The sequence below is a fragment of the Patiria miniata genome, unplaced genomic scaffold (assembly GCF_015706575.1).
Source record: "Patiria miniata isolate m_02_andy unplaced genomic scaffold, ASM1570657v1 HiC_scaffold_5, whole genome shotgun sequence".
In the NCBI taxonomy this organism is placed as follows: Eukaryota; Metazoa; Echinodermata; class Asteroidea; order Valvatida; family Asterinidae; genus Patiria; species Patiria miniata.
Window position 1 is genome coordinate 3,646,745 of NW_024037072.1, and position 24,087 is coordinate 3,670,831.

A 24,087-nucleotide genomic window follows, 5' to 3' on the forward strand; every position below is an offset into this window, starting at 1 on the left:
CAGGAAAATCCTAAACACAGTTCAAATCAGTTGTTTTACAGCTTTCCGTACCTTTTTTGACATGGAAGCACTACAATAAATATTTGTAGGCACAGGCAAAGAGACGTTTTGGACACAGTCTCAAGCCGGACTCAGGTTGACCTGCGATTTGCTTGCCTTGGTGTAGGAGTTTTTTAATAGTGCATGTGATGGTGTCTGGCCGCTAACAACATAAACATTAGCCGTGATCTATGCAGTGTACAGAGCGGTAACAGTGACCTCACGTGGTATTAAGATGTACAAATCATTTTGGCAAAGAGCGGCCAGATACCATAGCGAACACTTTCAAAGAACGCCTTGACCAAGGCTAGTTCCATCATGATGCAATCAAATGGCAGGCCGACCTGAGGCTGGCATTATTAGGCGTACTAGGATCACGTCTCATTTGTCTTAAACTGGCTGATACTTTAAAAGTTGATATTCCAAAGGACCGACCTATTTGCTCATCTTGTACGACCTCCCAGTCGTCTTCACTAAGCTGCTTCCCGATTGGCTCAGGGTTGTCGACATCGTCCTCATCAGAATCTGTCGGTGGTGGTGATTGACCGGTTTCGTTTTCCTGAGTTGCAAGTTCCAACAGAGGAAAGAGGACCTGGACTCCTCCAATGCAATTAAGGACGTCCTGCAAAAAGAGGGAGAAAAAATAATATCAACATTACAATAAAAATTCACTTTCATGCACAAGTAAATGCATTTGAAATGATGTAGTAACACATATTTGCACTGAGAATTTGAAACTTGGGCATATTTCACTGCAAAGTATTTGTGACATCAAATTTACACTTACCAAATATGAAAATGCCTTTGGTACTGAAATTTACACATGTCTACAGCTGATTTCCTTAGTCGGTATAACTGCTCCGTAACAATTATCCTCTCAATTTCTTGCAAATTTAGTAGGAATCTTTGTTTTAACACCATGTGGTAATAACTACTGCTTAGAAGATATTTAGTTCTGAAAAGAACTTGTCCTGCTTTTTATGAACTTTCGCTATGTAGTTTTGTTCTGATAAAAACAGTCCTGCTTTAAGTTCTAAAAGAACTTGTCTTTGGTTTCAACTAGCCTGCCGAAATGTAGCAGTGATTAGGCCAAACTTTCTTCAAAAGTACAAACTCCTGGAAACTCCCTAACGGATATGCAAAAAACCTGGGATTGTGACAATTAATGGATGAGAGTATGCATTTGTTGCCTGAGAACCTACCTTAACATCCCAGGTATCACAGCTGTGGCCTTTCAGTCGTCCGTTGTACAGGTGGGCAGGAGCTAAGTCTAGACACATCAGGTCTCTGCAAGCCTTGCCGTGGTAGTACAGCAACAGCTTACTGCTGAGATCAGAGATGTCGCTGTCTTCCGACTGGAATAACGTCATATTGGCACCTGCAGGAAAATTGTGATAAATTTAGGCTAAAAATTCACTTGGTGGTGCAGACAGCACAACCGTTGGATGAAGGATTTGACTTTTGAAGTGACTTTATAAAAAGATAACAGAACTTGTTTGGCCTTCACAATGAACCAGCAGACATTTATAGACATTCAACAGTCTGTGACGACTGATCAGAAGCCAATGCGCAGTCAAATCATCCAGAGTTCTTCCAAATTTTTACTCAGATGAAAAAGCTAACATTATGAGGTTTTGCGAGAAAACTTCGCACTTAAATATAAAATTATTAAGATGATTTTTGTTTTAGGGTGAGGTCCAACACCCAACACAGAGGAGGGGGCTGACCGTTTTTCGGTACAGGTTTCCAGAGCATTTTAAAACTGTTTATTTCTGGTTTTTCATGGACGTTGTGTTCTCCAATAAAGTGTCATCAAGCATTTGATAAGAGTTATTTCTTCATTAAGATAAAGGTTAAAACTACATGCAGTATAACAGCCGGATAAAAGGATCACTGTAATTTGTATAGAAAGAGTATTGGAGTAAACTTGAGTAGAAAATATAAAAGACAGATCAAAATAATGTAGAATGTATTTTCAAAATTGAAATAATAAAAGGCGAAAAACGAGCGTCACTCCTGTGCTGCGCGATCGCCAAAGCAAGAAAGTTAAGTTACGCTGTTTTTGAGTGTCAGAAAAGATAAGACTTCATGATTCAACTACTAGATGACCGATGCTTCTTGAAAAACCTCCTGGGTCATTATACTTTAGTTTTGTACCTAATGCGTAGAATTTCTTGATCTGTACAGGAGTAAGCACGTCATGGAAGACACAGACGCTGCCTAGCTGGCCCTGCAGGGACCTGGGCTCCCCCCATTCCATGTCCTTCATGTGCGCCGGTACCATGGCGACGGGGGACTCGTTGGCATCGTTGGCAGTGGAGCCGCGGGACGTGGGAAGCTTGAAGGGGAAGTGGAGGCGGGAGGAATGGAAGGAGAAGGTGGTGGACGGGTTGGGGTCCTCGGTGGACTGGTGCTGGGGACCGGTCAGGGCGATGGGGTAACCGATGCGGCAATGTATGAACGGCTAAAAGAAAGAAGAGAGAGACAAGTTCAAGTAAGTATCTTAGAGAGTTATGTTCAAGTCTTCACAAGTTCATCACAAGTCATCCAGTCTCAAGCAAAGTGACATATGAACCGTGACAAAGGCACTTGTATGTAATTGTTTATACTTCGTTATTTTTAGCGAGAACCCTTCTTCAAAACAACACATGTAGACGTACTGACATACTTTTCTAACTGTCGTACAAGTAGGCCGTTGGTACGTACATGAGCTTGAAAATGTGACACTAATTTTACGATACCGTTTTCATGGTTTATCGAACGTTTTATCAATTCCTCTGGGTTTTTTACCCAAAATGCATTTATGAAGGGGGAGTAAATTTGTGTTTGGCTGGTATTAACCAGTTCGAGCTGGGTTTATTTTGACACTGACCGGACCCAGGTGCGGGATTATTTTTCCCGAACCTCAATGCCAAATGGGTTCAGGCCATGATCTGCGGGTAGCACACCCTGATTTTCTGGCCCTCCTCTTTGCACGTTTATCAGTCATCTGCTCTGAATTTCGGGAAAGTTTTGTGTGTATACACGCCCTCCAGTGCGAACAAGGCTCGGGTCATTATCAGCGTCCAGACTCCAAACCGGTCTTAAACATCTTGTTTAAAACCAGCCAAACACAAATTTATTCCCTTATTATTTGGACTCTGTTCACAAGTACCCCTCAACGTCTAAAATTAAGAAAAATTATGAATATGGACGGACCGTTGGGCACCATCTTTTCCTCATCATGCACTGTCACTGTTAAGTTACAGAGTGCCTGCTCTTACTCGTGAATTATGAAAGTCCTATATCCAAGCAGACGTCCGATTTTTCCTGAAGGTTCAGGGTGTCTCTTTCTACTTGCCTCAGATATGACCGGGAACTTGAGCTGCGACGTAAGTCGCAGGTGACCGTCAACGTAAATACAGAGTTGACTCTGACCAAACGGTCGCCTTGACGATATGTGTGTGATGTCAACACAATGCTGGACAAAAGAAATTTGTAATAAATCATTGGTTATTCATTCGAAGTCATGGCGAAGTTTTTTATTAAATTTGTAATTGATAAAAATACTCAAACAGATGTTTGAAGGCAGAAAATAAAACAGTTTGGCTACTGCATACATGTACTATAGCACAATTGACAATAATTATTACTCCTGTACATCAGGCAATAAGACTAGTTTTCTGCAGAAGCTCGAGATCAGGGTAATCTGGCCTCTACCCTCACAGACACCCATTCATATTCTTGGTTCAGGAGAAGCAATTGTGGTAAAGTATCTTTCCCAAGAACACAAATACCACAGTCCCTGACAGGTTCGAACCCACATCCCATCAGCTTCTCATTAGAGATTCTCGTAGCTTCTTTCAATGATAGCATACGTTTTGTTATCCTTCTCTCAACTCTAAAAAGGTACTATGGAACACTTATATTTTGTTTGGTGCCAAGCAGAAGAATGTTGGGGCAAAAGTAGATCCAACAGGTTTATGTTTAATAGATTGAATTGGTTATAAACTTGTAAATTTAGTAAAATGTACCCATTTGTTATCACTGATTGGGAAGTCAGTCAGTGAGACAGTGTAGTACTCCTTCTTGGTGCAGACCGCCACCACAAGGACTCCGTCATGGGTGAAGAACGCTTCAAACCCAGCACAGTTGCCAGTGAAGAAACTGAGGGAAGGAAAAATAGGGGCGAGTAAGAAAGGACGCAGATGTTATGTGTCAGAAATTATTAAGATTAGGACAAATGTGATGCAATCAAGCTACATGAGTCGTTTGTCAGGAATTTTCATTTGGAGATACAGGCCAAAATAGGGCCACTTCATCACATCACTTCATCACATCTCTTGGTGTTCCGACTTCCATAATTTTTAAAATAAAGATGACATCAGGATGCAGTTTTCACAGCAGTAATGCTGAGATTGTGCTCTTTTCAAATCTGTAATAAACCAAATTTTTACCGGGGTCGACAAACGACTCATTTAGCTTGATCGCATCACAAATATAGACTAATTCCGTGACCTCAATTAAAAGCCATTAATGAGGTTGTACAACACTCACGTGCAGTTTATACGTGCATACGCAATTTTTTATTGACCAATAGGGTTACCAAGATATGCGCGCACCCATCCTATAAGAATATGCATTACAGGCAAGCAAACGTGGTTCCATTATTGCAAGTTAATGATGATTGCAAGTGAAGCAAATGGACAAGGTACTCAGCCAAAGTCAAGTTCAACCCAGAATAAGAACAAAACAAGTCAGGTGTGTTTACAAACACAAATGCCCCGCAACGGTGACAGTTCCCATGACATAACACCACTCTTTTAACATCAACTTACATGTACTTTGGTCACATGGAACATTCATTGACAGCATTAGTGTCTTCTGTAGGTTTTATATGAAATAATCCCTAATCCCTATAATCTCAGAATAAATACATGATTTCTATTGTTTTAGCCACTGTGAACTTGACCCTTGACCTTTTGGCCCCAAATTCAATAGGCTTCTTAGGATTACCAAGAACAATCCACAAACCAAATTTGAAGTTCACATGTAAAGTATTTCTCAAGTTATCGCGCTGACAAGATTTCTATTGTTTTAGCCACTGTGAACTTGACCCTTGACCTTTTGGCCCCAAATGCAATAGGCTTCTTAGGATTGCCAAGAACAATCCACAAACCAAATTTGAAGTTCACATGTTAATTATTTCTCAAGTTATCGCGCTGACAAGATTTCTATTGTTTTAGCCACTGTGAACTTGACCTTAGGCCTTTTGGCCCCAAATGCAAAAGGCTTCTTAGGATTGCCAAAAACAATCCACAAACCAAATTTGAAGTTCACATGTAAAGTATTTCTCAAGTTATCGCGCTGACATGATTTCTATTGTTTTAGCCACTGTGAACTTGACCTTTGGCCTTTTGACCCCAAATGCAAAAGGCTTCTTAGGATTACCAAGAACAATCCACAAACCAAATTTGAAGTTCATATGTTAATTATTTCTCAAGTTATCGCGCTGACAAGATTTCTATTGTTTTAGCTACTGTGAACTTGACCTTAGGCCTTTTGGCCCCAAATGCAAAAGGCTTCTTAGGATTGCCAAAAACAATCCACAAACCAAATTTGAAGTTCACATGTAAAGTATTTCTCAAGTTATCGCGCTGACATGATTTCTATTGTTTTAGCCACTGTGAACTTGACCTTTGGCCTTTTGGCCCCAAATGCAAAAGGCTTCTTAGGATTACCAAGAACAATCCACAAACCAAATTTGAAGTTCATATGTTAATTATTTCTCAAGTTATCGCGCTGACAAGATTTCTATTGTTTTAGCCACTGTGAACTTGACCTTTGGCCTTTTGGCCCCAAATGCAAAAGGCTTCTTAGGATTACCAAGAACAATCCACAAACCAAATTTGAAGTTCATATGTTAATTATTTCTCAAGTTATCGCGCTGACAAGATTTCTATTGTTTTAGCCACTGTGAACTTGACCTTTGGCCCCAAATGCAAAAGGCTTCTTAGGATTACCAAGAACAATCCACAAACCAAATTTGAAGTTCATATGTTAAGTATTTCTCAAGTTATCGCGCTGACAAGATTTCTATTGTTTTAGCCACTGTGAACTTGACCTTTGGCCTTTTGGCCCCAAATGCAAAAGGCTTCTTAGGATTACCAAGAACAATCCACAAACCAAATTTGAAGCTCATATGTTAAGTATTTCTCAAGTTATCGCGCTGACAAGATTTGTCCGGACACACACACCCACCCACCCACCCACCCACCCACCCACACACACACACACCCACCCACCCACCCACCCACGGAAGGACGAGGCGGAAACAGTATGCCCCTTCGGCTTCGCCGCGGGGCATAAAAATTCAATGCATCCAGTTTAAAACAGGCAACTTATTTTCAAGAAAACATTCTGTTCATTTTGGTAGCCAACGAAATGTTTGCGCCGAAAACTGGAACAGTATCTAGCTCCCCCCAAAAAGCTTAAAACAGGTTACTTATTTTCAAGAAAAACATTCTACTGTATATTTTGGTAGCCAACGTAATGCTTGCGCAGAAAACTGAAAAAGTGTCTCGCTCCCCAAAAACAGAAATTCGATGCTAGTCAGATATTTGCTAACCCCCAACCGCAACTTTTCCATAGGTGTTTTTCCTGATCTAGGGATTTTGTCTTACCTGTATAACTGTCTGCGGTAAAAGCCATGTTCAATAGCTGCTGCAGTGACCGGCGTGTTGTTGAGACAAATCCAGGTATGGAATGTGAAGCCGTGACCGGGCCATTTACGCACCACTGGAATGGTGATACCCTGCACATCAACAAAACATTTCATGTTGACTCTGTCAACTCTTTAGTAACTATACTTTCATTAGTGTAAAATGCAGTAAGTTCACAGTATTTCCTACTTGCCACCATCATTTTTTTTTCCATTTACCCAAAACACAAAACTTTTTTTTTTTAAAGCTCTTTGCTTGAACTGTTTTCATGTAAGGCCGTATATTCGGACATACATGTCAGACACTTTAGTGAGCTGCTGTTGGAAAAGTGAAGGTGAAAAACACGACTAATGTGCGACATCTAATGAGTAGAAAACAATTACAGACCAAACTAAGGTACCACCACCTTAACAGCCTTGTACAACATGTGGTTAGGCATACACACACAGAGAACTGGATTTTACTGAATTGCCCTGAACTCAAGATTCCCATATCTGGCCATCACTATTTTTTCCCCTCAGTGACCTATCATCCATCAGAAAGTGATATGTCCTAAACAGTCAAATTTAGCAGGGAAAATATTGAAGTATTTACAGAGAAAACACTTAGAAATTCTCAGACCACTCTCATATTGTTTGTGCACAGGGTGACAAGTGATGGCCAGATATGGGAATCTTTCCCTTATTTGAAAAACATGTCTTTCTCAAGTGTTGTACTTAAAGGCCTATCTGTGGTTAAATAATCACAGGTCCAACGTGAGAAGACTCGAGTCGGAACAAACACAGGTCAGCGAGGCATACTGTTCACATTCGTATTGGTTTGTACATGGGTCCAATGTCAAGTCAATTTCCTACATGGGTAGAGCTTCTCAACCCTAGGGCTTAATTTCTACCTGTGTAGAGCACCGGACCTGTCCAACAGTCGTGCAAGGGTTTGCCACAAATCTTGAGGTTCGACCCGGGTCCAGCACAGAGCCACTATAAGCATTAACATTCTGACCTCCTCCTCACTAGCGAACATCAGGTGCTTGATTCTCATAAGGAAATCCAGCGGGTCCTGTAAAACTCCACCGTATTGGAGTCAGGGTGGTTCAGACTTACCGACAGAGTCTCCTGCAGGTCAAAGTAATGATGCGCGCCTTGCTTCCCCTCCTTGCGTGCCATGATGGACTGGGCGTACATCAGGCGCAGACACTGCGGGGACAGTGATTGGTCGTCAGAACCTCTCATCAGGCCAATCAGACGCTTCAGTTGTGTGGAGCTGATGCTGTAGGAACCCAGGGCCTCGGTCAGAATGATTAACCTCTCTGGAATGGGCAAACAAGGATAAGGGAAAAACAAAAACCAGACAGGTCTAAGACATTACATCAATGATCATCTTGTGTCAACTCTAGCTAAAGACTAGTTATCATTCAATGTTCTATGGTAGTCAGTTGGAGTGCCTTAGCCACTGGATTCAAATTGCTAGATTGGCACATCATGCAGCCACCAAGAACAAAATGGCACAAAGCCCTGCTGCAGATTTTGAATTTAGTATCACATGATTTGATGTTTTTGAAACAAGAGAAAAGCATGTATTTGCAACCTAACATCTAGCTGCAGCTCAAAGCCAAAGTTTGAGACACGGCTATGTCTGGAGATATGGCCATTTCTTAAGATTAAATTGTTATTTTTTGGCTGTTTTACTTAATCTCCAAAGTTGTCCAAAATCTTCCACCGTGCAGGAACCACTGGCCCAATCTTTGCACGTTAACTTTCAAGAAGCATCAAATCTCATGCAAATGGTAGCACCAGGCTCTATCTGGTTTGTTAGTGGAACGTCACTTCAGTTTAAACCACGCCCACTGCACAAAGAGTAGCACTGGAACCATGGGAACCGGAAGTTAAGGCAGCTTGAGTGTTCATTCTATGGGCACTTGTAATCAGTGGTGCATGTGCGTGTATGACAAAATCACTAACCAACCAGATACTACCTGTAAAATTCTTCAAAACCTCCCGGTTGATTTTGAAGGATCTGGGAGGTCCAGGGTTAGTCAAATTTCTCCTACCTTGTGTTTTCCTGTGTAGACTTTCTCTAGTCTCCAGAGCATCTAAGACTGTGGACAGTATTCCATCGTTACAGCACTGCATCCGATTGTAGTCACTCTGCGTGCAGCACGACGCTAGGCTATTGGACAGGGAGATTTGTAAGTCTTCAGCTTTGATGAGCGGTAGGAGGCGCATGAGGATGTGAGCTGCTCCTGTGTTGTGCAGGACGTGTTTGGCTTCTGCCTTGAAGGTTGTGTCTACCATCTGAACAAAGACAATAAGATAAGATCTTGGCCAGTGAGTGACGAAAAATTATGAAACTCTGTGCTTACATAAAACATATGAGCATACACAAGAAATTTCATGACTATAGGTTAAAGGATTTTCGAATTATGGCTAATTAATTATTCATATGCACCAATGGTAATTCTGCTTTGGGTACACTACATATATGGGGAAATCCAGTTTTCAGAAAAAAATTTCTTTCGCTGCGCGACAACCCGTGGTCGGCATTTTTGTTTTTGGTATCAAAAGATGCGCAAGACTCAAGGCTATTGCAGAAAAAATTGTGGGCGGATCCCCCCCCCCCCCCGGCCCTTTGAGGGTTAAATTTCTAAACATATCACTGAAAACACCAGAAAACTATTCCAGATAATATAGTAGGTCCAGAAAGGTTTTAGGGAAACTTTTTTTCAAAGAGAGTTGATTTTGACCGCCAGAACCTCCACATCACTTCAGGGAGTCTTGAAGAGACACACCAGAAGTCTCACATATCGCTGACCAAGATACAGTCAACCCAATGAGGTGGGGCAATTTCTTCACAATATCTCAGATATTCTTTATCTTAAACAAAATTGAACAAAATGTCTAACCATGTCTAGCAGAGCCCCAATAAGCTGTTCAGATGGCTGGCCTAGCTCTATGAGCAGCAGACTGAGGCGATGATAGCCTGTCGTCTCTCTGAACGTGGTCTTGGCTAAGGAACAATCGGCCATGACCGCAGCCATGATGTGGAGACAGAAGAAACCTGTCAGTTGTCTCTTGTTGCCACTTTGCTATTAAGCGTTAGAAAGAAAAGACGGTAAACAATGTGTAATTCATGTGTTTCCTATGAGTATTGTAACAAGAATGTTTTGTACAGACTAGAACTGATTTGGTTTCCATCTCAACAAGATTGTGTTGAACAACACACAAGTTACATAAGAGATACCCATACTACTGCTGTGCCCAATATGCCAAATATTTGAAGATTCGATCATCCACAAAAAAATGTTTGTGATTTTTAATTAATATTCATAAATACCTAATACAGTTTACTCACTCCTATTGGTCGAGAGACCGCTACGTGACCGGTTTAAACGGTGTTAAAGACAAAGCTGGTTGGTCTTAAACACTTTTCAAGTGTCACATGAAATTTGGACTCCCATGAAATCCGGTGCCTTTTAATGTTTCATTGGTTGAATGTTCACATTCCTCACGTATGCATGCGCAATACTACCAGTAAATCAGTGTTTCATGGTCCGAAATATTAAATTCACACTACACCAGCCCAGCTGCATTTTGCGTGACATCCCGCAGTACGCCAGACGCGCACGCCAATGTCCTTATAAGGTAATGAGTTGTGGAGGGACTTTCCATATTATAGTCAGAGGGGTGTTTCAAATAACATGAAGTAAACTTGTAGGACAAAATGGTTGGCAACGTCTAGTTTTTGATTTGTTTTGATTTTTGGACCGAAAAGGTTTGGTTTTTGACCGAAAAGGTATTGATGAATGGGAATAAATGTGTGTTCGGTCGGTATTAAACACACTGTTTAAGACCCGTGGGAGTCAGGATGGGTGATAATTACCCATCCAGACTCCCACCGGTCTTAAACAGAGTGTTATAAAACCTCCCGAACGGACATTTATTCCTTTAGTATAAGTTGCATGGTTTTATTGGTTATCAAAATGCCACATTTTTGTCAACAGTCCATTTACACGCAAGAGTTGAGAGCTTCCAGAAGAAATATCAGTTCTAACTTGATTCCTCAAAGTCTGTTAAATATCAGCCAGTCACATAACTCAAGAATATATCAATACCTACCTGATGTTCTTAATATCATTTTAATAAGCTCACTGTCCATTTTCAACAGTCGCTGGCGCACGCAATGTAAAACTTGATTGACGCACTTTAAATATTCAACTATTCAAACAAATCCAAGTTAGAATAATCAAATATTAAAATATTCGCAAATGCACAACACTAAATCCATATATGGCCCAACTTCAAGATCCTTTACGCACACTTTTTCAGTGCATAATACTGAATGCCCAGATTTATTTCACAAGACGGAATATTTTCCAAAAAAAACATACATACAAGGTGTATTTCGGCATCTTTTCGGCAAACTTTGTACCCATTCTGTGATGCAGCTCATTACAGCTATACTACTATCGTACACAAGGTTCCGAAGAGATGGACTCTAGAATTTAATACACTGTGTTAAATGGGTACCGACATTATTCAATGCTGGGAAGGTAACAGACTCGCTGTGGAGGAGGTGTGGCGATCCCCCCACAGCAGCATATGAGTCTGGCCCAAAACGAAAGAGAGATGGGCGCTCCGTTCCTGTGAATACAGGTTCATCCCCCTTTACTTTACAAAGTGTGTTACGGAGTACTCACGATAGCTTTTTCAATGATATTGATGAGGGTACTGAAGACATCCGCTGAAACGAAAGCCTCTTGGAGTGGCAACTTGCGTCGGCTGTGAAGGATCTGGGGTATGCTGCCTGTAATGGAAGAAACCATTATAATTAAAGCTCTGTGCTTCAACAGTCATAAAGTGAGAGTTAGGCCTTTGCAACCGTACTTTAATGGCTCAAGCGAAAGCAACACCAGATCAAATCTACATACACTATTTCATACACTATCTGTAATAAATGCGCACACGGTACGTCTTGCAATCTAGTACCAGTTCCTGTGTGTGTGGGATGCACACCAAGTGTGCACATACAAGTTCTTGTTCCGTAACTGTGGGGACTACACATGAGGTGTCACATGGTCCTATGGGGACCAATGACGCTGCAGGGACAGCAGAACGTCCCCATAACTCGGTCCTAATTACCCTAACAATAGAAAGCTTCTCCATAACACAGCCACAGCCCGCCCACCCATTCTTGTTCCGTAACTGTGGGGACTACACAAGAGTTGTCCCATGGTATTATGGGGACCTAAGACGCCTGCGGGGAAAGCAGAAGTCCCCATAACTTGGTCCTAATTTCCCTAACGATAACAAATTCCCCATAACACGGGACGGTCCACCCACCCATTCTTGTTCCGTAACTGTGGGGAGTATACACAAGTTGTCCCATGGTACTATGGGGACCGAAGATGCTACGGGGACCAAAGATGCTATGGGGGCAGCAGAAAGTCCCCATATAACTCGGTCCTAATTTCCCTAACGATAAAAAAACTTCCCCATAATGCGTTGACGGCCTGCCCACAGGTTCTTGCGCACATGGGTTGCCTGCACAAGTACCCCCTGGCTCCAAAAGGGAGAGTTGGGAGATACCACTAGGAAGGACATTTGAATGCATTGCTAATGGTGCTTTACCCACAAGCGAAGAGGATGCGAGTTTGTGCAGAAGAACAAAAATTGCTGTGTGTAACTTACTGGACATGTTATCATACTCACGGAATATTGCTAGTTGAAGTTGGTGGGGCACATTGTCGCTGGAAAGTTTCTGAAGTAACTGCTGGATGATCTCTGACAATTCCACTTGTCTCTGTAAGTTACAAGCACAAACACTTGCTGAAAGATGTACTGAGAGTTAAGATGCACCACTGTTCTACGACACAGTGCTGGGTATGGTGAATGTACACACAGGTACCCAAAAAATTAGGTTTCAAACATAGGTCATTACCCTACTAAATTGAAATGCGCATGGAAATATGGACTGGCCATAACATTCGTAAATGATGTTAAAGGGAATATACATCATTTGCTTTTGCTGTAATTTTCAGAAATGGATGGAATTGGGGGGTTGGAAATATATAGCAAATATAGTAAAACTGACTTTTTTGAGCTTTTGGGTTCGGAAATGCTATAAAAACCAAGAAAAACAATCATTTTCCTGTAGTCTGGTTCCCTGACTCCATTTAAGAAGAAACAGAGCAGTTTACATATCTTGGGGAATTGTAAGGTCAGGGAACCAGTCTAGCTGGCTTGTACCCGTTCATAGGTGTGTAATCGATTGCAAACAAGTGCGATGGTCAACTGGGGCCAGTAGCCTATTTGAAAAAAACCCAGTTTTTTCCAACGCTGATCGGCCGATCAGCGTTGGAAATTGATACAAAAATACCACTTTTCTTGAAAATGACAGTATACCAGGTGCCATGATTTTACAGGATGCTTTACACTGTCATTCACTAACAGTCCAGCAAGGTATTTCAAAATGATTTGGTAGTTTTATTTTTTGATGTTTGCAAATGTTGTATTTTCCCTTTAAGATGATGCAAAGAAATAAAATCTGCTTTCTGTAATCTTTTCAATTAGTAAAAGTAATCACATAACAACTCAATGCAGCCCTACATGTAGAAAACAATGTTTGATACAAAAGGTTGGATCTGAAGCCATTTTTTTTTTCAGATCTTACTTCTACAAAATGTTTTGTCGCCAACTTTGAAGATTCTGGCACAATGTGTTCATTTATTAATATCATCATACAATCCTATACAGTGGAATGCCGCTATAACGAACATCGTTGGATCCACAGAAAGTGTTCGTAATAACCATCATTCGGTATAGCGATTTTGAACCGCCGGTACCCTCTTTTGACCAATAGTGAAGTGGCATTTCTCACATCCCGCGGCCGCACAAGGAGTCGTCACGAAACTTTAGCAACGGGTGGTTTTCCCTTCTATTCCTTGGGGAAGTAATAGCCATCTATCACTCTTCAACATTCAAACATGATGTATCTATGGGTCATTTGATGTTCGGGAATTAAAAGTGGCCCAAATAGTGTTTAATACGTGTACAACCGGTAGATTTTTTTCAACAACAATGTTCGGTACGTTTTGTACATTAAAACCGGGAACCAAGGATGATGTTCGGTATAGCCGAATGTTTGGTATAGCGGTGTTCGGTATAGTGGCGTTCCACTGTACAGCGAGTCAAAGCTATGAGTCTTTACATTTCAGAAATCAAATCATCCGAAATGTTTCCAGGGCCGAGGCTGGAGATAAAGCCAGGATTTGCAAAATGGCCAAAACTTTATACAGAGGGACATTTCCGGCTACTTACTTGTTCAGCCGGACATCCGTGAATGGCAATAATCATCTGAACTATGCACTTCAATGCCAGTTCCTGCACCTGCTGCGGGTTACCAGCTTGAGCCATGGTTAAATCACTGCCGGGTACCGGCGTGTCCAGCAAGCCGAAGAGAACGTCCACCGTAGCTGGGCATACCGCTACTTGGGCATTGTCCTTCCAAAAGAAATCACAAAGTAATAATAGGGTTTCAGTGTATATTAAGCTTTGCATAAAGCAAGACTAGAGAAGATTAGTAGAGCTGGTCTAAGTCAGATCCCAAAAAAAATCTAATCTATTTATTCCGAATGGCTATTCACTGGAAGTCTGTTTATGAATCTGGTTTACACAATGGCCGGATTTAGCCAATTAAATTAGCATTCACAGGTAATCCTATACAATAGCACTGCCCAGCTCTCATCACCAGCTTACAACCAGTCTGATTAGTCAGTCAGTCAGTCAGTCAGATAGGTACAAAGAGGACAATCAGCTGGCCCTCTGGGACCATCAAAAAGCTGGAGAAAGCTGTGATTCCACAGAGAATAAATTTAAAAAAAGTAAACAATCCAATGGCTTCTAAAACTCAAGATACTGGTTAAATGTATGGTGATCTATCCTTGGGGATACACGCGGTAAGGACAATATTTTAGGATTTAGTGGATTTAACCCTAACTCCCCAGGCATTTTTGCTGGGATGCAACCTCAATCGTGCAAAATCTTCCAACCGCATCCTTGTAAAAATTGCATACAGCCTCAAGTCTGCAAAATCATCCGTTATTTCTTGAATGTGGTCCTTGGAGGGGTGACCACTGCCTCAATCCTGCACAATCACCCAGCAATCACTGTCAGTATAGTGAGGCAGAGCCAGCGACATGCTGGAGAAGTGCGGAGGATTTCAAGTATAATGTAGGCCTAAATTTATGCACGGCTGCGCACAAGGTTCAGCCCAAGACCTTGACAGAGTGCATCCTCCAAAATGAGCCGCACATTTTTGCCATATAGCCTCAATCAAATCCTCTATTTTGCAAAGAGGAGGAGGAGTTAGGAAGGTTAGGGTTGAATGGATTTGTTTTCTTACAAAAAGAACTATGAAATATATGAAATACCTGTGACCCTGTGAGTACAGCACCAAACATGTGAATGACTCGAACATGAATATCCAGGGACTGCAATAACTGCCACGTCCCCTCCTGCAAACAGTCTGTCATGAAAATAAATAACAAAACGGAAAATGGAAACTAAAATGATCGTACTGCCTCCCATGAAAGAAAAAGAAGAAATGAATTAAACATGTACCTTTGTTATTAAGGAAAGTGAGAAATGTTAGAGGTTCACTTTTGTCCGCAGATAACTTGAATTCTGGGGAGTTTTTTCTTCATTTTTTGTTTCCTTTGTGAAGGTCGGGGTAACAGGAAATTCATACATTTGCAAAAGGAAATGTTGGAAAACACTGTTCCCATCAGGGAAATATTGAATTCGCCATTAAATTATCAGCAACAGCTGCAATATGTCATACTTGTATTGCATATAATGCATGACATAAATGGAAAACAGATCTGACAGTAATAAAAGCACATAGATTTAAAAGCAACGTTTTTGAAAGAAAAGAAAAAAAACATGTGTAACTTGAATCCAGACTAGCACTTCACCAGTTTTTGTTTTAAATCTTTCGTACAATTATTGCACATACAGTAACACAAATTTTCAAGGTACAGTGGTGTGTACATTAATAATCTACTTTTTAATGATACTTTCAAGAACAAGCATTTCCCCAGTAAATGCCTTTTATAGCCGCAAAAGATGAATTCCAGGCGAAAAATAAAATTACTACTGAATTAACTTCATAGGTTGTTAGGCAGTCTATTACAGAAACTGCTTTAATTTCCAAATACTGAAATTTCCTTCTGCAGTGAAGCCTTGCTTTTTATAGTCCTATGTTAGCACTTGTAAATAACTTAATTTAAATCTCTGGCTTACCATAAAAGAAAGGCACTAGTTCTACACTGAGGATGGACGGTCTGTGCTTAAAAAGAGATGGATTGACTTGTAAGCTGGGGGAAAAAAGAAACAAGTTTAAAGTCAGCATAAAAACAAAAAAGAAAATGAACATAGTTTTCCCCAAAATGTCAGGTTAGACAGATTAGCTACAGGGACGAAACACTTGTTATTTATATTCTGAGGTTTTACATAATTGTCAGTTGGAAGCGAGGCACAGCGGTTAGGGTTCGCGAATCATGATCAGAGGGTCAGGGGTTCGAATCCAGCTGCTTGCCATACCTTGTGTCCTTGGGCAAGCCACTTAATCCCCACTTGCTTCTCTCCACCCATGAGTATAAATGGGTACCGGCATTAGCTGGGGAGTAACCTGCGACGGACTGGCATTCCATCCAGGTGGAATAGAAATATTCTCAGTCGTTTCATGTCACTGAAACCGGAGATAAACGCCGGCCTGATGGGCCACATTGGCTCGGGACAGACTTTATTTTTTGTTTACTTACATGTTAGTTCAAAAATAAGCATGCTCAGCATTTACATAAGATAAGCATATTTACAGTTCTCTGTATACACGAATCTGGGCATGTGATTGCTGTACACACACGAGGCCCCCTTCAATGGAGTGACCATTGTACATGCTATTGTACAAAGCAACTGCGCCGGGACGGATTATCTAAACAATAGCTAGCACAATGCTTTCGCCATTGAAGGGGGCCTTCGTGATGGAATTGATAGTGTGCCAGGATTGGTCTTAAGGAATTAACCAAAAAGTGATGATCTGTGTAAATATGTACCTAACTGTGATGTACTTACTTTTTGTGTTGCTTACGCCAAACGTGGTAGGGGTCATACATGCACTCAAACAGATGAAGCACATGAGTGATGTAGGACACCATGGAAGACCGGTCCCCATCTTCACTGCAACTCATCTGCAAGCAGAGACCCAGTTCAGACTATACATAATAATAATAATAATAAAGAACATTTGTAAAGTGCCGGTATCCGCCTAAAAAAGGCGCTCATGGCGCTTGAGGAGAAAGTCAAGTTAGGATTGTGTGTTGTGAGAGTAAGCTTGTTTGTACAGGTGAGATTTTATGTTTGTCTTAAATGTTGTGATGGATGGAGATGATTTGATAGCCAGAGGGACTTGGTTCCACACTCGGGCTGATGCTGCAGTAAAGGATCTGCCACCCCAAAGAGTGGAGGTCCTGGGCTCGTGAAGCATCATGAGCTCACTGGAGCGGAGTCCATTGCGTGCTGTTGAGTAGGGGTGGATGAGGTTGATGAGTTACTCCGGTGCATTGTTGTGGAGGATTTTGAACACGAATAGGCCAAGTTTGTATTTGATTCTTTATGATACTGGAAGCCAGTGGAGATCTGCTAGTACAGGAGTGATGTGAGAATGTTTACTAGTGAGAGAGATTAGTTTGTAGTCGCTGCAAACGGTTTAGTTGATTTAGGTTAATGCCATACAATAGTGAATTGCCCATGTCGATTTTGGATGTGATGAAAGCATGAACAAGTATTTCAGTTGTGTGTTTGTCAAGATATTTTCGTACGTGTCCGATGTTACGAATCGACATGCAGACTGATCTAGAGATTGATGTAAGGTGAGGTTCCATGGATAGAGATGAATCTAAGATAATGCCCAGATTTCTGACTTGATTAGATGGCAGGATGGTCGAATCACCAACCCTTATGGATGGAACATGAACTTTACGTGATTGCTGTTTTGAACATATGATGATAAATTCGGTCTATATAACTATGATGCTCAAATCACACAATAAACAACATGGTATTGATAAGCTTGTTTGTAATTTATACATAGGCTTAAGGGATGCACAAAATCTAGAGAAATCAATTTTTTTTCCAAAAACGACAAACGCAATATAGATTTAATACATATTAATATCTGAGAATTGTGTTTTTTCCCTCCAATTTTCTTACTTTGAACATATTTTTGAAATAAAATGTGAATGTATACCCAATCATCAGCAGCAGTCATCTTCTTTATTATGTTGGATGTCATGGGAACAATGTATTTCAGGTACTCGCACGATGCAACCAAGGCCAAGTTATCATGATGCCTAAAATAAAACAAACAGTTGAAAAACTCTGTAAGTACCAAATCCAAATATTTACCCTAACTCCCTAGGCATTTTTTGCTAGGATGCATCCCCAATCCTGCAAAATCCTCCTACTGCCTGCATGTTAAAATTGCTTACAGCCACAATCCTACTAAGTCCTCCGTTATTTCTTGAATGTGGTCCTTGGAGGGGTGACCACTGCCTCAATCCTGCAAAATCTTCCAGCAATCACTTTCAATATGTTGAGGCAGAGCCAGTGATATCCTGGAACAGTGGATTTCAAGTATAATCTACAAGCAGGCCTAATTTTCTGAACAGCTGAGCATAAACAACATAAGGTGTGGCCCAAGACCTTGACACAGTGCATCCTCCAAAATCAGCCACACATTTTTGCCATATAGCCTCAATCCTGCAAAATCCTCCATTTTGCAAAGCGGATTTTGGAGGATTTGGGAAGGTTAGGGTTAATGAAGGGGTAACCTGCACGAACATGTAACTTTAACCAATGTAATTCTATGAACACTGTATATTCAGTGCCTTCTGACAACTTGTAACGAAAATTCACCAGCTTCCTATGGTTGTACTCGAACCCATAACCGCTTAATTCCTAGTGCAGACGTCTTATCCACTCGACCACCGAGCTTGCCGGGTGGTCAGAGGCCACGTTTGAATCTGGGTAATATAATCTCATTTTGGTGTTGGTGATATTAAAACTTCAGTATTAAACTTGGAACAAAATTATACAAAATTCCTTTCCAAGCCAAACTCCAATATACATATAAATAGAAAAAAGTCCCCCCCTTTTTTTTGCACTTATCGACTCAATACAGAAGTTTCTCCCTTGTTTGATATCTTTATCTAACTTCAGTAGAAATAAGATCTCAAAGATTCCAGTGACTGATAACACCAGCTACGTTCCTACCTGCAAATGATAGTCAGTGCCTGCACTATCTGCACAGCAAAGTCGATGGTGTCCTGTGACACGGTGCTACTCTCACTCTCAGCACACTGTTGAGCACACCCGTCCAGCTGTTTAGTCATGACTTGTAAGATGTTCCCAGGCAGCTTGGCCATTCCTGGCCCTTCTAAGGGTTGTCTGTTAAAAACAAGTTTTAACAGTTACAATTTCTAGTTGACGACAGAAAATTGTCGAGATTGATATCATAGAGGGCACCAATACTAAAATGGTCATTATTTTCCATGGTTAAGGCTTCTCTGAAACAGTGCAAATTGTTAAAATTAACGGTGGCCTTTTTGAGCAAATTTTTAAGCATTTTAACGCTAAATGGCCTCCCAATTAAAAATTCAAGCTCGGATTCCTGAGATAATTAGTGACTAACTGACTAATTAGTGGAGATAAAACATGTGACCTCCAGAATCTTTTACTAGTGGTATACAAATTGAGCCATCCAGCCCTGCGTATTTTTTCGCATTACTTGGAAAGATTTCCATACCTGGACATCACTGGTCACCCTGTGCACAAACCCTATGAAGCTTGTCTGAAAATTTCTGAGTGTTTTCTCAGTAAATGCTTCAATATATTCCCTGGTAAATTTGACTTTTTACGACATATTATCACTTTCTGATGGCTTATAGGTCACTGCAGGGAAAAAAATAGTGATGGCCTGGTAAGGGAATCTTTCCCATTATTTTGTTGAAATGCAAAACAACAGTGTTATAGACTGGTACGTTTGAGTGTTTAAAAAAATATCGATCGTGCATTTTCAGTTGTCTGATTGTACGATTGATTGTACAAAAAAGACCTCCCGCATTGCCATGGAAACCATAAACTTGATAAAACATGGACGTGTTTCATATAAATAAGCTACCCTCTGAAAAAAAGGATTGAACATACATTGTAATTAAGTCCAAACACAAAAAAGAGTTTTTGTAAATTTTGCGAAAAAACCCATAAATGTTTTGCAATGTCGGACCCTTCTGCTAACTTACCCTTCTTCAAGATGTCTGAATTCCAGGTCTATTTCTCTGTTGTAGTCCTCTGTAAACCTCTCAAGATACTGCCTGAAGAACTGCACGTCCGACTACAAAAGAAACAGGAATGTGTTTCAAATGGTTTGAAAATTAAGACAACAGGAACATAAATGATGACTGGTGAGCAACTTCTGATTACCCTGTGACTGCCTTGTGGATGACTTGATGGATGTGTTGTTGACTTGCGACTGACTTGTAATTCTGGCGATTCACAATGCAGTGCTCCACCAAGAGTTTGCCATGGAGAGTCCATTTTTTAAGTTTACGGTCGACAAAACACGGCCAATTTGAATGAGTGTCAGTAGACAACTTGAGCTGATTTGTTATAGATTGGGGCATAGCATTCTGCCACCTTACAAAAAAAAATTGATAAAGAAAAGCGCAAACATATACTCGAATCATACACTTACGAAACTAATGACCGGAAAAACTAACAATTTGAAATGTCCCGCACTGCAAATTTGTCGACCATCTCCCACAATGCACTGGGAAAAATGAACTCTCTGTGGTAAACTCTTGGTGGCACACTGCATTGTGAAATGCCCAAATTGAAATGTGATTGGTTTGTGATTGACAAACGATATCAAAACCTTGACACAATATCTGAGCATAAACTGACTTGTGACTGATGTGATTAACTTGATATGGCATTGTTACAGCCCTGAAGATTGGAACACAGTCACGTTATTTGAGCATACATTGATTTGTGACTGACTTGTGATGACTTGTGATGACTTGTGATTGACATATGATGTCTTATGATGACTCAATTACAACTCTGCATATTGGATCACAGACACAATATTCGAGCATACATTGACTTCTTCTTCCAGTTAAGCGCTAACTTCACAATTGAAGACTACAGCAGACTTATGACTGACTTGTGATGACTTGTGATCACTTAGGATGACTTGTGATTGACATATGATGGCTTATGATGACTCAATTACAACTCTGCATATTGGATCACAGACACCATTAATGCTTGAGAACACATACCGTACTGGTGTAGAGCATCCATAACTGATAGAGTTGCTCATTGCCGCTGCCTGGCCTAAGGTCTTGGCCTTGGCCTTGGCCTTGGCCCAGGCCTGAGCTGGACTCCGTTGAAGACATGCTTGGATGCTCAGAGACCTCTGTGCAGTGTGTGATCACATCATGGGAGCTTGCTCAAAGAGAAAGGGATGCCTGTGAAAAAAAATATGTATGAATCATGTATGATAATTATCATAAGAAAAGTACATTTGTTTTGTTTCTCGAGCCCCTCCAAATTACTCCTAAATCCTGCATTGGTTTTAAAGAGGTTGTGGAATGCTCAAAGACATTTCCGTCATTTTTCGGGTATATGTAGCCTAAGGTGTGATGAAATAAAAACGACTATTGTTTCTGTCATGAAATGAATACAAAAGGTACTTTTGAGAGCTATTTTTCAGGTCCTGTTTCGACCCGAACGTGCAATTTGTGTAAAAGTCATCGGTGGGGGCACCAAACAAAAAGCTTGGACTGAGAAATCTTTCCAATTTTGTTAGAAAACACTTTGAAAATGCACTCGACTCTCCACAGATTTGTACACAACCAAAGAAATGGCGTCTGGATACTACACTCTTTCCCTTTTTGGAGGGGGGGGCATTATGTAAGCATTGTTACACCAAGCATTTATATCTTAACTATTTCACCATTTTTGATTGATGTGGTATCCTGTTTAGTTTTGTTCTTTTTCATGATTTTCTTACTTCAAAACCACAGAATGGCAATGCCAATGGCCAAATTGTGGTCAGCTTTACAAAGTAAAAACTGTATTGTTAAATAGGGGGACTAGGTCTATTTATTTAAAAAACAAAAAACAAAAAAACCCACAATATTACAACCAAAAAACACATGGACTAGGTCATAGTCATACATGTCAAAAAACAGCCAACCCATGTCAGCCGCAATCAAGTAGGCCTATAAAACAAAATTCATTTGTCTCTGTGGTTTATTTCATTAAAAATAAGGGAAAAAATTAATGAAATGGAAAGAATGTTGCAACCTGACGCCACTTCAGCGGTTGTGTACAAAGTCTATGGAGAGTCAATCCTTTTATTTTTAAAGTATTTCCTAACAAAATTGGAAATATTTCTCAGTCCCAGATTCATGTCTTTATCATCATTTTAGCAATGAATGACCTTCATTGAGATGATATATGATTTATATGAGGAAGAAAAAAAAGTGGCATCAGGTTGTAGGCCTAACATTCTTTCCAATGAAATTTCAAAACTACAAATTTGGTGAAAGAGCTTATAATATATCAAAATAAGGGTTGGTATGACGTAGGATTGGCTTGGGAATTGGGGGGAGGGGAGAGGAGGAATGGCAACATTACAAACATGACAAATTAAACTGCGAAATGTTGATAATAATTTGGATTGTTTAGAACTTCACTGCACTTCGGACAATTAAATACAAGTCCTAATGCTATCTTGGAAAAAAATGTTGCAACTTGACGCCGCTTCAGCGGTTGTGTACAAAGTCTATGGGGAGTCAAGAAAATTTTCTAAGTATTTCCTAACAAAGTTGAAAATGTTTCTCATGCCCAGATTCATATCAATGTCACGCCCCAACTATCGCATCGGTCCCAACTATAGTTGGGACTGTCCCAACTATAGTGCGGCAGTTGGGTCGGCCCAACTATAGTTAGGACTGGAGTTGCGCCGGATGCTTCATGCTTGATAGATCTTGTTGGATTACTTGATGTTCCGCGGCGCTGGCACCGTGTATTCGTCGTGCATGCATGCCGCAAGGCTGGCCGGTCACGTGGTACTGCCTAGTTGGATGAGTTGTCCAGCTGCTGCTGGGTTTTATTGTCCAGCAACATTTTGCAAAATTCAAAGATTGCCATGGCCGGCCAACTATAGATGGGCCCCACCCATAGCTAATGTCAAAGGTCCCAAGTAAAGTCGGACAGTATGTAACAGAGCTGTAGGGAATGTTTTATAGTCGTACATCAATGTAAACTATAGTTGGGACCGCCAAATAAAAATATTGCGGTGGCCCAACTACAGATGGTCCCCACCCATAGATAATTTCATTGGTCCCAAGTAAAGTCAGATGTGTATTAGAGTTGTAGGGAACTAGTGCAGTGCCCGTCTAAAATGTGCATGTTCGGGAAGCGCAAATTGCTTTGCCGCTGGTATAGGTTGCATACTTGCAGAGTTTTGGAGAACTGCTCGTGCAAACAACGCACGCGATTCAATGGTGTTGTTTTCACAGGTTGAACGCACACTTACGTTAAAGTTTGTGCCAAGTTTGAAGTTCGACCACCTACAATGGTCGCTCAGTCGACTGCAAAAATAATGTGCCCGTGTACATACGAAAACATGGTATGCAGTGCTATTCACCCGTACTGGACAATGTGTCGGCCTACACCACTGCACGTGCGCGTGTCCGTGCATTGTTTGCGTCATATTGAGCGCGCGCGCTTTAGCCTATACATGACGTAAACAATTGAAAAGAACGGCAGTGCGTGGTGTTATGTTCTAAGCTGCCACGTTTGTCTCCGAAAATACTGCTTTTTTGCAGCTTTTTCGAGAACCGAGAACCGCTGTTCCAAAAAACTTCAAACTTGGCACTGCACATTCTGTGGCCCCGAGAAATACACCCGCCGATTCTCAACTTCATACGGTGCCCGGTTCTGGAGATAATCGGCGGACAGACAGACAGACAGAGATTCCTTGAATTGTAGTATAGATGTTTTATAATCGTACAACAATGTACACTATAGTTGGGACCGCAAAATAAAAAGATTGGAGTGGCCCAACTATAGATTCGCCCCATCAATAACTAATTTCAGTGGTCCCCAGTAAAGTCAGACGTGTATCAGAGCTGTAGGGAACGTTTTACAGTTGTACATCAATGTCAACTATAGTTGGGACACCGCAAAATAAAAAGATCGGAGTGGCCCAACTATAGATG

The 24,087-nt window shown here is 40.9% G+C and overlaps 1 protein-coding gene across 3 annotated transcripts in view; it reads right to left on the reverse strand.

Moving 5' to 3' along the window:
* Window positions 1-21,211, reverse strand: part of LOC119741600 (neurobeachin-like protein 1) — a 55,817-nt gene extending 34,606 nt beyond the window's left edge. For 2 of the 3 annotated variants that reach the window (XM_038217416.1, XM_038217418.1), the window contains exons 1-19: window positions 21,136-21,211; window positions 20,095-20,186; window positions 19,067-19,240; window positions 18,042-18,144; window positions 16,868-17,007; window positions 16,037-16,110; window positions 15,166-15,260; window positions 14,054-14,236; window positions 12,446-12,536; window positions 11,434-11,540; window positions 9,640-9,822; window positions 8,788-9,031; window positions 7,841-8,046; window positions 6,702-6,832; window positions 4,053-4,185; window positions 3,380-3,499; window positions 2,197-2,503; window positions 1,242-1,417; window positions 475-661 (exon numbers count right to left, since the gene is read on the reverse strand). In XM_038217416.1, coding sequence (XP_038073344.1) covers window positions 475-661; window positions 1,242-1,417; window positions 2,197-2,503; window positions 3,380-3,499; window positions 4,053-4,185; window positions 6,702-6,832; window positions 7,841-8,046; window positions 8,788-9,031; window positions 9,640-9,822; window positions 11,434-11,540; window positions 12,446-12,536; window positions 14,054-14,236; window positions 15,166-15,260; window positions 16,037-16,110; window positions 16,868-17,007; window positions 18,042-18,144; window positions 19,067-19,240; window positions 20,095-20,186; window positions 21,136-21,153 — 2,764 coding nt within the window. In that variant the 5' untranslated portion in view covers window positions 21,154-21,211. The remainder of the gene's footprint in view (window positions 1-474; window positions 662-1,241; window positions 1,418-2,196; window positions 2,504-3,379; window positions 3,500-4,052; window positions 4,186-6,701; window positions 6,833-7,840; window positions 8,047-8,787; window positions 9,032-9,639; window positions 9,823-11,433; window positions 11,541-12,445; window positions 12,537-14,053; window positions 14,237-15,165; window positions 15,261-16,036; window positions 16,111-16,867; window positions 17,008-18,041; window positions 18,145-19,066; window positions 19,241-20,094; window positions 20,187-21,135) is intronic. The other variant, XM_038217417.1, reaches the window with a different exon arrangement.
* Between the last annotated feature and the right edge of the window lie 2,876 nt (window positions 21,212-24,087).